Source organism: Anabrus simplex, chromosome 1 (genome assembly GCF_040414725.1).
Source record: "Anabrus simplex isolate iqAnaSimp1 chromosome 1, ASM4041472v1, whole genome shotgun sequence".
Lineage (NCBI taxonomy): Eukaryota > Metazoa > Arthropoda > Insecta > Orthoptera > Tettigoniidae > Anabrus > Anabrus simplex.
The window spans coordinates 1,491,970,702-1,491,986,435 of NC_090265.1; the positions used below are offsets into that span (position 1 = coordinate 1,491,970,702).

Here is a 15,734-nt window from a genome sequence, read left to right on the forward strand (position 1 = left end):
GTAATGTTCAGTTACGATACTCTCCATTTGAATCAATCCAATGAGCTGTAACCCCCAAGTAGCTACGCTTACATATACAAGACCAAACATCACCCGTGAGATTGATTCATCTAATTCTAGGTCATAACTTTTCATTTAGGTGTGTGGGTTTTTTTCACCAAGCTTTCTTCGCATCAGTTCATAAGCCATGTACCGGTAACAGAAGTTCACAAACAATGAATGCGAACACTCTCTTCCAAATAACAACCACCACAACCTGAGATTTAAGTTCAAAGATAGAAATTTCATGATGTTCTGTATTGAACTGGATCACAATTAAATTGAAAACAAGAAATAAAGTGGTTCAACCTATTCAATACAAGGAAAATAAGAAATGTAATGTTACATTCTTATTTGATTAAAAGCAGAACCAGTTTCGACCACTAATCTGGGTCACATTTGTCACATTTTCTACCGAGCCTTTCTAGCAATTGGTATCTGCCCATTCCCACATTATCTGGAAATTCCTTAATGACAGTCTCTTCATGTACCTTCCCCACATCTATCCATTATACCATCTGACTGATTTGTAAAGGTCCAAAAATATAGTGCATAGCCTGACCCATATTTCCTTCCCAATAGTTTGTATAAGCAATGGTCATAACACTCATAACCCTTGTTTTACAAGAAAGCAATGAACATCATCTTTCTTTAAAGACCAGTCAGTCATACAATTGATGAGGCCAACACACCAAATGACAAATAACTATACCATACACAGATTTTGTGCCATGAAAACAGTTAATTTTCCTTACCCTGCAATTTTAATCGGTTCAATTAATCGGTTAAAGCACATTGATCAGTCAATCAAAGTTTTAGATGAATCGGTTCAATTAATCAAATAAAGCGACAGCTCTAGTTACAATCATATTCTCATTGATAGCCCATTATAGAAAATGCAGTACAACACAATTCACTAAAAATGATGCAACATTAAAATATTTCAATGAACAGAAATCCAGAAAATAAAGAGAATACAACAACATTCGGAACAAATGCAAGAATTGTTAACAGAATACAACCCAGAAATATCTACAATACAAACTTGTTCAACTTTTTCTGCAGCTTACAAATTCAAAATTTTACACTGGATAAACCAGCTGAAATTTCAAACACTGTAGGTACACAACACGTAAGAGCATTAACACAATACATCTACAACACAAACATGTTCAAATTATCACGTGTTTATAAACTCAAATACAGTGACTGCTTCAAATTTTAGATTGGATAAACCAGCTGAAATTTCAAGCACAGTATACAACACATCAGAGCACTTCCACAATACACAGAATTTGGAGTTTGGTAACAACTTGCTAACAAATGACATGTATTACTGTTTTAAAAAAAGGAAAGAGTAAGCACGTGGTAACAAAGTGCTCTGATGAGGAAATTTATTTACTATTGAAATAACTAGTAGTAGAACAGAAGTAGTAGTTAAATCAGTTTAATTCTATGTAAATAAAACACTAAAAATACTTACCGAAAATCTGGAATGCCAGCTGAAGTGCTAATACCTGCACCGGTATGAACTACTACATGTTTTGCATTCTGAATCCACTGAGCTAACAAGCTAACTTTTTTGGATACTTCTTCTTTACTATCAAATTTCTGAAATTTGGAGAGAAAGCATTTTACAAAATGCTACAACTGACAAATAAAGTCTTATAAATACAGAGTGAACTTTAATAAAACTGACAAACTGCAGGGACTTATTCCTGACCGATAATGGAGGAAAAAATGTCCTATGAACATGTGTCCGGAAATGCATCGTTGCGACGGTAGAGGGCACGGACGAACGAAATTTTCTCCGACTACCTGCAGTGTGTTTCTTCTGTTGCAGATAGTGTGACTGAAGCAGCGTACTGTCGGAAGCAGAACGGTCCGGTATTCATGTCAGGAACAAGCCGAGATGGTGTTTGTGTACGGCCAAACCAATGGAAACGGTTGAGAGGCAGCATGGCTATACCAAAACAAGTACCCTCACAGACACCAACCACATCACACAATGTTTCAAGCCATTTTTGGACGTTTGTGTGGTCATGGGTCCTTTCAGACAGACGAACGTGCAGGGAGGCGGCGGACTGTGCGTACACTAGATCTGGAGGAACAGGTTCTACAGGACATTGAGACGAACCTTAGTACAAGCTCCAGGCAAGTGGCCTGCCAACATGGCGTAAGCCAGACTGCGATTATGTGTATCCTGCATGACAACCGCTATTATCCCTATCACCTGCAACTAGTGCAAGATTATCAGCAGCAGATTTCCCTCTACAGGAAGGATTTTGTTGAAGGTTTTTGCACCAGACCATCACAGTTATGGGATTTCTGTCGTCAGTCCTCTTTACCGATGAAGCAACCTTTACCAGAAATGGCATCGTCAATCTGCATAATCGTCATCTGTGGGCTACAGAAAATCCCAGGGGAATGGTTGAAGCGTCTCACCAGCATCGGTTCAGCATCAATGTTTGGGCAGGGCTTCTTGGTGACCATATACTTGGACCAGTTATTATTCCACAGCACCTCAATGAAGGAATGTACCTGGACTTCCTGCAGAATGCTCTGCCTAGATTGCTTGAGAATGTGCCTTTGGCAATAAGACAGGTTATGTGGTTTCTGCATAATGAAGCACCACCCCACTTTTGCATTACAGTTTGCCAAAACCTCAACAACATCTTCCCCAGGCGCTGGATAGGACGCGGAGGCCCTGTTGCATGGCCTCCTAGATTACCGGACTTAAAAACCCCCTGGATTTTTACCTCTGGGGACCTCTGAAAAGTGTTGCGTATGCTGCACCAGTTCCTGATGTGCAGACCCTTCAACAGCGTGTTCACGACGCCTGAGATACTACTCAGCGAGAGGCCGGAACGCGTGAAAGAGCGAGGCAATCCATGATATGATGTCTGAACGTGTGCATTGCAGCCCATGGAGGCCACATTGAACATCTGCTGTGACGTGGATGCAATTCAGCTATGTACTGTGTTCCGGTACTATTTGTTGTCGTTGCACGCACACCATCCACTTCCGGACACATATTCTTAGGACATTTTTTCCTCCATTTCCAGGCAGGAATCAGTCCCTGCAGTTTGTTCAGTACACAGAGTGTAACAGAACATATTTCTCGCACATAGAAAAATAAAATATATTGTATGGGCATGGGTCCAGAGACACTTTATTTCCATGTTAGAACTCATTTTCTACAATTCAACATGAGAAACACACAGGAACAGAATGTACCAGCATACCATGTGAAACTATTACATGAAACGTCCAAAATGCTCTCCATTAGCATTGATATGTGCATCAACCTGCCATTGCACTGAATCCCGTATGCAGTGATGTAGTCCTGCAATAGTGGGTTGATGCATGTATCAATGCTAACAGAGGACATTTTGAACATTTCATGTAAGAAAGTGTTCCATGTGGTATGCTGGTATATTCTGTTCCTGTGTGTTTGCCATGATTAATGTATTATGTAGAGTTGAAATTAGTTCTAAAATGGAAATAAAGCATTTCCAGACCTATGTCCATATAACATACACAGTTAAAAAAAATTAGGCGAACATGTTTTGTAACGACTTAAATGTGAACGTAAATTTTGTAGATGGGGTTCCAATGGTCGTACAGCATACCTTGAGACCTTAAGTACTCAGGGTATGTCAAATCGAAGTTATACTCCATCTGTACGCGCAGCCATGCATTAAACTGTCAGGTGACCCCTCAAAACAAAATGAATAGCGGTGCGTCCGTGTGTCATCGTGAGATACAGACTACTGCGGTCATTTGAGTACGTTAACCAGCACATCCCATGAGACATCTTAACGAGGTTCAAGTTGCAAGGTCTGTCACTTTGATCCAGGAAGGATGGACTTTTCGTTGTGTTGCTGTGGATCTCAATGTCTCTCCGTCAGTTATTCAACGCTTGTGGAATCGCTACAATGAGACAGGCCAGTTCACAAGGTTTGGACAAGGTTGTGGATGCGTGACAACCCCACAGGATGACCGATATCTGACCATCTGTGCGTTGCAGCGTCGTTCAGTAACTGACAGAGAACTGCAACAAGACGTCAGGAGGGTCACTGGAGACACGGTGTCTGACCAGACAGTAAGAAACAGGTTAAGAGAAGTGCACTTACGACCCAGATGTCCTGTTCCGAGTGCCCCGTTTAACGCAGCAACATCGCGCAGGTTGCCTTCTGTTTGCCCATACCCATGTCAACTGGCAACTTCCCAACGGAGACCTGTGTTGTTCACAGACGAGTCCAGATTTCCCCTGACACAGCGTGATGGACATCAACGTGTATGGAAACGCTGTGGTGAGCAGTACATGCCAAATGTTGCCCAGGAAGGCGACCGATTTCGACAAGGTTCTGTGGTGGTGTGGGGTGGCATCAGTATTGATGGCTGTATGGATCTTGTCGTTGTCCGTGGTAATTTTAACGCTGCAGGGTACATCGAGAAGATACTGTAATGCTACAGCATGTGTTGGTTGCTGCATACGGTGTTGGCCCTGAGTTCGTACTCATGCATGACAATGCCAGGGTTCATGTAGCGCGCATCACCAGAGCTGTCTTGCGAGAACTGGACATTCAAGAGATGGATGGCCAGCAGTGAGTCCCAACCTTAATCCCATCGAGCATGTGTGGGATAGGCTTGACAGAAGTTTTCGTGGGCGTCCTGTTCCACCACAGACTCTTCAAGACCTCGAACAGGCTCTCATTGAAGAATGGGTCCTGATGCCGCAACGGAGCAACTTATATGGAGCGTCCCACCTATGTGTCAAGTGGTGATAAATGCTCATGGAAGACGTACACCATACTGAAGCTCTCCAACTGCGATAAAAATCCACCCTGGAGGACTGTTATCACTTTATTTTCGCCCCTATTTGGACATTTCCATTTGTGTTCTGAAAATGAACGCGAATCCATCGATGATCTTTTGTATACTTCAATGGTAAAGAATAAAGGTTTAGTTGGTAATATACCTGGGTGTGAGGTAAGGTTTTGTGGAGCATGGCATACGTTCAAAACTATGTTCCACTCAGTTTTTTGAACTGTGTATTTTCTTCTTCTATATGCAAGAAATGTATCCTGAAAGTTTGGGCGTACCTTACTGTTACAGTTTGTAAATTATATAATGAAAGATAAAGAGAAAGAATGTGAAGGAATAGAAGACCCAAAATAAAGGACATCCCAGTTCTTACATCTTAAATTTTTTTTTTGTATTATAAACTGGTTCTGATTGACTAGAGGCCTCTTTCCCATTCTTAACATGCTAACAAAAACATGTTATAGAAAAAGAAAATGCTCACTGATAATCCACACTGACAATGTTACATTCAAAGAAGTTATATTAACCACCCAGTCAATAAAATTATTTTTATGAATAAAGGGCTTCTTCAATAGAATGGTTAGTCTTACAATCTTGTTACACCCTAGATTTTTGTCGAGGTGTGCACTTTAATTTCTATCTTTATCCCTTAACCACCCAGCTACCTACTGTAATAGGGACATTAAGTCCTGGGAGATCTCTATTATAATTTGTTGTTAAAGTTTAGGTGGAAGGTTTTTTTTTTTTTTTTCTTCACAGAATGGATAAAATTGTTAGCCCTCTCCTCTTCATGGCAGTTTCATCTTCAGTTTATCCAAACAGCAGTTTGCAGTGATGTTTCGGTTAGTGTTTTCGATGGGTTTTGAAAGTCGCACAACTGCTTGCGTAGGAACTGTCAGTTTTCTTTCTTCATCAGAAAGTGTGCAACCATCACAATTTTTAGCATAGTATATGTAGCCATTGTAAAAGTAATTGTTTCTTGCTTCTATTAAACACATATGTTTTATGTCATACTTCACTGGTTTTGCTGGGAATATAAACTTTAAATTTGCAACTACTTCAGAAACCAATCAGCAATTCATTGATGCAGTATTGTGAGCTTGCTGGCAATTCTCTACTAACTGACTGAAGATGTCACAAATCAGTACTATAGGATGAATCTTCCTTATTTCCTTCCTTGTGTTGGGATTATCAAATGGCAGAGATGAAAGTCACAATCACTTTCCAACACCAGGTTCTCGGGTATGGTGTACAAGTGCTCACCATCTCCTCCTGTCTTCATATATCATCTGGGCTGATGACCTTCAATGTTAGGCCCCTTAAAACAACAAGCATCATCATCATATATCATCTTTTCCAGGACATCTTCCCATCTGAGACCTCTCTCCTCCACATCCAATTTTACTGTCTCTATCCAGCATTTCCTTGGACAGTAAGGTCAAAGTATTTTCTGGCATGTCTTTTGCTGTTCATTTCATAATATGCCCATACCGCTGAAGTCTACACTTCTTTATTACACTGGTAATAGGAAACTCAATGCCTTTCTATTTTATTCATTCCTGATTTTGTTCTTTCAAGTAGTTTGAATCTCGTTTCTGTTACCTTAATTTTGCTGTTGTCATTGTTTAATAGAGCATATACCTCTAAACCAAATGTGAGAGTTGGTACAAAGTAGGTGTGGTAGGTATATGGTTGTTCTTCTATTTTTGGTATTTTACATACAGTCCCAGAGTAGGTTTCCGACTTGATTGTAAAAGTTTGATGTTTTCTATGCCCTGCTGAGTATTTCCTGCTTGTGAGTGTTGTCTCTCGAGATAGTATTTTCGAGGTTTCTTAATTTAGTTACTTCCAAAAAGAGGCTTGAGCTTGTTCCTTCCCTGTTGATGGTCATTTCTAAAGTAAAAGTGATATTCCAAAATAATTTTTTTCCTTGACATACCTGAATATGTCCTGTCCTGTACCATCTGTAGCAAAAAGAGACTGGTATGCTTCATTGATCAATTTTAGCAAAAAGAGACTGGTATGCTTCATTGATCAATTTTAATACTGCAGATATTGTAAAGCTAAAGGCATTCATGGGTCTTCTCTTTTACAGAGCAATATTAAATTGCAATTTAAGAACCTCATATTTGTTTTGTATTGACTTTACAGTAAAGAAAATAATGGAACTAGTCCACCTTGGTCAATATATTAAATGTTAACTAAAAACACATGCGAATAGCATCAAATTTACTACCCTGTAAAAAATATTGATATTCAACAAGACTTCAAGAATATATATATTTTTTTTGCTAGTTGTTTTACGTTGCACCGACACAGATAGGTCTTACGGCGACGATGGGACAGGAAAGGGCTAGGAGTGGGAAGGAAGCAGCCGTGGCCTTAATTCAGGTACAGCCCCAGCATTTGCCTGGTATGAAAATGGGAAACCACGGAAAACCATTTTCAGGGCTGCCGACAGTGGGGTTCGAACCTACTATCTCCCGAATACTGGATACTGGCCGCACTTAAGCGACTGCAGCTATCGAGCTCGGTACTTCAAGAATAAGTGTTTTTATATATTCTTTATGATTTTATGTTTGGTTATGTTTGTTTTTACGTGACAAGTTAAAACATTTCATGATCATTCTTTCATATGGACTTTTAATGTGGTGTTTTTCTATGTACAAGATTTCTATGAAATTTATATTCTTTTTTCAAGGCTCAATAAAGCCCTATAGGACCAAAAAATGTACCATTAATGTGTTTTTAGTTAACAAAAACACACACACACACTCTCTCTAGCTAAGTTCCAACGGGTGAAAGAAAGCACAACTATAACACGGACAGTAGTGTGGCGAGAAGCAAGTCAGAGCGAGGCTCAGTCGTAAACCAGCTATAGGGAGTTTCACCAAATTTGATGGTAAGCTTTTACGTCACGCATTCGTGACGGAATCTCTTTTCTTAGATATCCGAGGGATTTAAACCATTAATTTTTATATCTCTTTCTTTCCAGACGTTGTTTTAAAAAACAGGAATATTTATAAGATTTAAGCCATGAATATGGTGGTCACGCAGCGCTGATCTTTGCCTTACAACAGGCTATCTTATAAGGCTTCAAGATTTCTTCTACCAGAATAGCTCAATTTTGAAAGAAATTTCCATACGAGTTAAAGTTTTTAAATGTTCTGATGTGGATTTAGTACCAATCCTATTTCCGAGGCCAGAATTTCAATCTTCCCGGTCAAAACACTGAAACTACTAGATTCCAACAATGCTTGCAACATTTTCAAGTAAGGTCGTTCATATTTAACACTGAAGAAAGATTGTTTGCAAGAAGTGTTAAACTACCTTAGTAAATAATGTATATATTTTGTCTTCAATGGTTTCTCAACAGTTCATAAAGGAACTTCTGTTTTAAATTACAGACAGCAACAATGGACATTGTATTCCGTACGAGACGTTATGGCTGGCATGTCATATTTCAGGTTTTATTTCAATTTTAACACTGAAGACAACAAACGTTTTTGCAAGAAGAGAGGGCATTTTTTGTAAATAATGTATATATATCTTTTGCATATCTCTTATAGTCCTTTAAAAGGCTTTGGGTTCTTCCATTTTTTCAATTTCTGAACAATGAGTTTTGTAATCTACCACATGATTTTATGGCTGATGAAGTCTCAGAGACGGAACATGTCCCCAAAATATTTAATATGTTTTATATTAAATAATGTTTCACTTATAAAATGATGTGTATTAGTACTACGCTGCCAATCTAACAGTCCAAAGTTCCAGAGCTGGAATGACCAGGCCGCACACAGCCGTGAACACTGCTCTGTCATTATTTCATTAAGTTTGCACTCTGTTCATTCCTATCAGTGCCTCAGAGCAGAGATCGAACAGCTGGAATACTATAATGAACCAATGGGTTATGTACCAACAATATCAGAAAATGTTTGAACTAGAAGAATAGCATGCTAAAGAAGAAAATTATCAAGCTCCCCAGCTATTTTCTGTCAATATTCAGACAGGACGTTAGACTCGGTACACAGCAGTGACTCTATCTATCGTAGATGAGTTGTAGCATAAGATACAAAGAACATCACAACAAACAATGGTCAATGTAATGTTATTATAGATAAATTTTATGAGCTTTCTTTATTGTAGGCCTTCACATTTAGAGTAGTTTTCTTCCGACTCTGAAATACAACTGTTATCGTAGTCTGTATGGTAAAACGCTGATACGGATTCAGAATTAAGATAATCGGCTATGTGGGAAACGACATGGAAAGGAATGTGATTCTAGTGGGAGATCTGAATTTACCAAATATCAATTGGGGTAATATTTAATTTACTTCAATCTGGTAAAATCAAGGAAAATACAAACTGGTTTTAATCAATATTATAAAAATTAACACAACAGAATATTGAGTTACTTAAGAGTTATTTAATGTATGTGTTTTGAGAAAACTGGGCTAAAGAACAATATTCAGTGTCATTATTGAAGCGTTTAACTATCATTGCCCCCATACATGGACTAAGAAATCTACTGATCATCAGAAAACTAAACATCAGATAAAATGGTATACTATTGAGCATGATGCAAATATTAATTTTATAGAAAATCCTAAGAATTCGTGTAAAGCAGCTTGGACAGTAATTAACAGTGTCACATAATCTAACGCAAAACCTGTGGCTATAAATGACCCTAATTTGTTTAGTAATTACTTCATCCATTCAGTAGAAGACATCTGTCCTAAATTTCAACAATCAATGAAAAGCTGGCAAGCTTAAGTTTCAAACTGACCAGATGTAACTTACATTTTACGTGGAGAATGGTTAACTGTGAAGAAGTAGAAAAAGTTGTTAATAATATGAAACATTCAAACAGCAAGCATCACTATGGCTTTACCAACAACCCTTTAAAATCGCACATTAGTTCTATCTCTATTCTTCTGACAAAGATCATAAATGAGTGTCTTCAAACTGGTTACTTTCCAGAGCAATTCTAGGATAAATCCAGTGTATAAGGAAGGTGAGAGGTCAGATTATAGCAGCTATCCTGTCCTTATTGTTCTGATTCTCTCAAAAGTTTTGAATATGTGATGCTAGTACAAATACTCTGCGTTTAATATACTTTTGTCAAAATCTCAGTATGGCCTTATACCAAGAAAATCAAGAATAAATGCACTGGATGATGTAATTTTGAGGAAGGAAATTACGTTAAGGTTTCCCTGTGTAACCTTAGTAGGGCCTTTGATTGTGTATCACATGATATTCTAATTGATAAATTAGCATTTTATAGCATTTCTGGAAATTAACTAAAAATTATTAGATCATACATATATGTTTGAACCCAGTATGTGGAGGTAAATGTAAAGTCATCTCCATACAGGCCATGAAGGCCCTTGGAGGGGCGGAAGGTAAAGGCTTCCACTGTCCATAACTTCGGCACTTCATGAGGTAGAGTGGTTAGCTCTACGCCCGGCCGCCTTTGTCCCCAAGAATTATCCTGGTACTTATTTTTGGTGTAGGTTGAGTGAACCTCAGGGCCATGTGCACCTCCGGAAGTGCAAAATCTTGTTTCTTAAATTTTACGACTTCCGGACGGGGATTCAAACCCACGTCCTTCCGGGTGAACCAAGCACGCCTTTACTGCCTCGGCCAGGCAGTCCCTTGGAGGTAAATGGGGTGTCCTAAAAAGACTTTTTTTTTTTTTTTTTTTTTTTGCTAGTTGCTTTATGTCGCACCGACACAGATAGGTCTTATGGCGACGATGGGACAGGAAAGGGCTAGGAGTGGGAAGGAAGCGGCCGTGGCCTTAATTAAGGTACAGCCCCAGCATTTGCCTGGTGTGAAAATGGGAAACCACCACGGAAAAAGAGACTGTGGTGAATTATAGAGTGCCTCAAGGGTCTGCATGTGGTCCCTTTTTCTTTCTGATCATGATAAATAACTTAGATGAGAATGTACAAATTCTGTTCTATACACAGATGACTCTACTTTTCTGAACTCGTGTAAAAGTCTTGATGAACTGTTTTTGTTGTACGAAGTGTCACTAAGGGGTGATTTGAAGTGAATATTAAAGTCTTTGGTGAAAATTCTTCTGAATTTATGTGAAGATACTGCTTCTTGCTTTTTTTTGACAGTACATTCCTCGACATGCTTCTGGTATATACTTAGTAATTGAACGTTCTAAACTCATGTACTCAGCACATGGACTGTTGTTACATCCATAATGGCTGTGGTAGCATGGCACTGATTCAATGAACTGTTTTACATCTGCAATATGCGTGTCATTGTACTTTCATGCATGATCAGCATGTTTCCCTCTCTGATCACTCTGTGGGGTAACTGTACCTATCTTCAACTTTTTTACAGTGTTTTCCATTCTACCCCTGTTCCCTTGCAAACCATGCATAGCCAAAAATGCACATTTGCAAACTCCTATTTCTTCATTGTTGGCTCTTACTGTGTAATGGATTGTTTTTGTTCGCTTGGAAATTTTCTTCTTTGTGAACCGATGTACTGCTCTAGATCTTAAACACCCAAATATGTATGGGTTTTGAGCATCAAAGTTGCCAAGTTTCCAGAACCCTTCAAAAACTGCATTTCTGGTTACTTGAGTCACATTTTCAAAGCATTTTAAAGGACAGTTACAGTTTTCTCCAACACATTTACTGCATACTTCTGGCCCCTTTCCTCTTTTAGATCTATACCTCAGAACTTTATTTCGTTTAAGTTTTGCAGTTTGTTTTACTGTCATGTTTCTTGTTCACTTCCTACTTTTCTTTGCTTTGGAGGGTTTGCTTGCGCCTTCATCATCATCCTGTAAGTATAAAGATACTTTTTTAAAGAATGACACAGCTAAACGGCAATGAATGGTAGGATGGAGTTGTGATTATTATTTTTTTAAAGTTCACAATCGACGTCTTACTATTATTAAGATATTGTAATCACAAGTCAGCGTGAAAATAATGTTAACTAACACATATACCATAACACTGTCTGTAGCCTGAAGTCAATGTTAAGCAGGCATACTAGCAGTTAACATGTTGCTTATGGATCCAATGATTTGTAGGTTAAGATCATTCTTTACTTATCATGTTTAAAGAATAGTCACTGGTGGACGTATCATAATCATAATCATTATCATCAGGTACATCAGGTCTAGGCTTTAAATAATGTTATTCATCCTGTATGAAATGGTAGCTTAGGTGAAGGCATCTAAAATTTAATTTTTAAATAACTATGTTATTGGTCCTATTGAAAAGTACTACATAACGAAAGCTATAGAGAATACAATTTCCGATCATTTACGTCCTTTTCAGTGTTGTATCATCACAAATCAAAATTCAAAGTTTCAGCTAATACAGCAATTTGTTTTTCATTTAATTTCCGGACCACATGCAACGGTATCTCCTAACTCAATGCCATTTTGTAACACTTAACATTGTATTCATGAACCAGATGCTAGTTGACATGTGTGGCAACATTTGAAACTACAAAACTGTCTTTTCACAGACTAAGATTGCCACTGGAAAAAGCATGTAACATAACATTATATTCATCAATAACACATCAATTACGTGAATACGTCACTTAACATTGTCTTCAACCGAGCAGCTCATATATGTACAGTATTTACCAGATATTGTAATAGGAGTTGAATCATGGCTGAGATACAATATTATAAATGTGAACATTTTATCACAGAACTTGAGTGTTTATCATAGAGACAAGATAGGAATGGTAGGAGGGGGAAGTATTCTTACTAGTGAAAGAAGAATTTGTAAGCTACAAAAAAGTTAAGGATGAGAAACATGACATTCTAGCTGTACAGCTCATCTCTAAAGATAAGGTAGGGTTAGGGTGTATTCTGCCCGAAGGCAGGTCCGAACCTCCGCAGAGGTGTGCCTGAGCCGGAGTTTACGTGCGATAGGGTGGCCAGTTCCTTTCCGCTCCTCCATTCCCTTATCCCCCACCAACAGCGCGTGGCAACCCATCCACATCTTGACCACGCCCAATGTTACTTAACTGCGGAGATCTCACGGGATCCGGTGTTTCAACATGGCTACGGCCGTTGGCTCTAAAGATAAGAGGCAACTTGATATTTTTGAAGGGTACAGACATAAAAAGGGTGGCACTGACACTGATGCAGAATTATTTGATAAGATAATTGGCTTTATGGGGAACGACACAGATAGGAACGTGATTGTAGTGAGTGATCTCAATTTACCAAATTTAAATTGGGAAGGTAATGTGAATGACAGGAAGCATGACCAACAAATGGTAAACAAATTAATCTGGGAAGGAAAACTGAATCAGAAAGTGATACAACCAACTAGAAGGAAGAGTATTCTGGATGGAGTACTGGTAAAACCAGATGAGCTCTACAAACTAAATTGATAGACAGTACAAGTGAACACAAATCTGTTTTTGCCATCATTAAAAATAAAGGAAGGCTATAAAAGTTAAGACGGGCATGAAGGGAGTTTGGCTCCAAGACGAACATTGCAAGAATCATTAATGAACAAGGGGAGTGTATATGTGAGGATTTACAGAAAGCAGAAGTATTCAGTCAATACTACAGTACGTATAGATTGTCGGATACAAGGATTTCCAGATGGAGGAGGTGACTATAACAAAGTACCAGTATTGAAATTTACCTATGATAACAAGATATCTATAGGCCTATGTATAAAATAAGACTTTTGTCTTTACATTGCTCAGAATTTAAAAGAGAGAGGTATTTCTGTATTAGTCATGTCCACAGTAACAAGGAAATGCTCTTTTTAATTTTCTGTAATTTCTCTCTGTCTATCCGTATGTATGTATGCGCATTATGAGAAAATGGCCAAAGAGAATTTAATGAAAATGTAGTCAGGGAATGAGCCACTACAATGTAGGTCATAAATACTTTTATTCACGCTGAGTGAAATGGTAGTTTAGGGGAAGACCTAAAATTTAATTCACAAATTTTTTTGTTATTAGTGGTCCTGTTGATAAACTTAACCATGATAGGTTAATATGGTTGTTTGATCCATATTGACTAGTCTGAATCTATTACAGAACTATTTAAAATAGTTTTACTTGAATCCGCCTAGTCAGTACACCTTATAATGAAAGAGAACTATTTATTTTATCACACATTTCGGGAAGTCATCCATTCCCTTCTTTGAACTGTTGGGGTCAGAAAATAACAAGATTTGACCAAGAGAGGTCGGATAGCACAGATGAAAGCGAAGAACTTGACACAAGTGGAAGCAAAGCCAGAACTCAGCTAACGGTCCCATGGTCGCCATCTCATGCTCCCAAGTTCAGAGCTCCTGGGGCCACTTGTAGTTGCCTCTTACGACGGACAGGGCAAACCGTGAGTGTTAATTCTACCACCCCCACCCGTACAAGGAGATGACTATGATAAGAGAATTCATGAATTTAGACTTTTGTTGCTTAATCCATATAAACACTGAGCATTGCTGACATGGAAATATTGTTCAATCATGCTAACTGGTGATGACTTTTGTCATGATTGTCTTCAGATGCAAAAACACATGGTCATTAGTCCATATCAACATGGAAAACTATGAAGATGATTATTAAAATGAGAAAAAATCGTAAAGCAACGATTGCTTAGGGAGTTACGAAAGAAAGAACAACTCCCTTTACATTAGATGCCCTAATATCACAAAGTTGGAAGAAAAGTAAATGTGAAGGCCTACAATTTGAGAAATATAGGCTTATATATTGGTGAAGTAATGACAGGCCTAGCAAGTCGGTGGTGGATTTACACCCGCGTTCAAGGCAATAAGGAACAATAAGCTGAACGGACGTAACACATGACGACCCTGGCAAGAAAGACGATTACAAATTGGAACAATGAATATACAAACATTGACTGGAAAAGTAGAAGAGGTTGCAGACATGATGGAAAAAAGAAAACTGGATGTATTAGGGCTGACAAAGACTAAATGGAGGAGAGTGGGAAGGAAGATAAGAGAGAGCTGTGAAGTGGTTTTCGGTCATACTGGATAGGAAATGATGAAAAAAAGTGAAATGAAGTAGGAGTGGTAGTAAAAAATGGACTGAAGGAGGAAGTAAAAGGGATAAGTGACAGGTTGATGAAAGTCAAAATAACAGTCAAAGAAAAAACATGGGAAACTGTACAAGTATATGCTCCACACGCAGGATGCACGGAACAGGATAAAGATGACTTTGAGGAAGAATTGGAGACACAGTTGAATGGTCAAAACAACATAGTAACGGGAGAATTGAATGTCCATGTAGGCATGAAAAGGAAGGGATATGAGAACGTGATTGGAACGGAAGTGTGTTAAATTGGGCTCATCAGTTGGTAAATAGCACACCCACCAAGACGCATGGTTAGTGCATACCGTGGAGGCCACTGCGTGGGCTACTTGGAGCCACCAACAGTACCAATGCACTATGAGCGACTTCGTCTCATTTCCAAAATTTGATGCCTTGCCTGGCCATCACTTGATATATAAAGATGTTGATTCCCATACAGAACCTGAAATATTTGTCTCGAATGAGTAAATTTATAATACCAATGTAGTTGGTCCATTATTGGACATTATAAATTTTCCAGCTAACTCATTCCTGGTTGCCGGCTTTTTGCCCCAATATGCTAAATTGGGCTCACCAGTTGGTAAATAGCACACCCACCAAGACGCATAGCTAGTGCATACTGTTAAGGCCACTGCGTAGGCTACTAGGAGCCACTGGCAGTACCAATGCACTATGAGAGATTTTATCTCATTTCCAAAAATTGATGCCTGCCTGGCCATCAGATGATATAGATGTGGATTCCCACAGGGAACCTGAAATATTTGTCCCGAATGAGTAAATTTATAATACCAATGTAG

At 38.6% G+C, this 15,734-nt stretch overlaps 1 protein-coding gene across 1 annotated transcript in view; it reads right to left on the bottom strand.

Annotated features, from left to right (window-relative positions):
• Positions 1–15,734, bottom strand: part of Sirt6 (sirtuin 6) — a 126,399-nt gene that overhangs the window by 94,210 nt on the left and 16,455 nt on the right. The window contains exon 2 of the mRNA XM_067153254.2: positions 1,523–1,650. Within this exon, the coding sequence (XP_067009355.1) occupies positions 1,523–1,650 (128 nt within the window). The remainder of the gene's footprint in view (positions 1–1,522; positions 1,651–15,734) is intronic.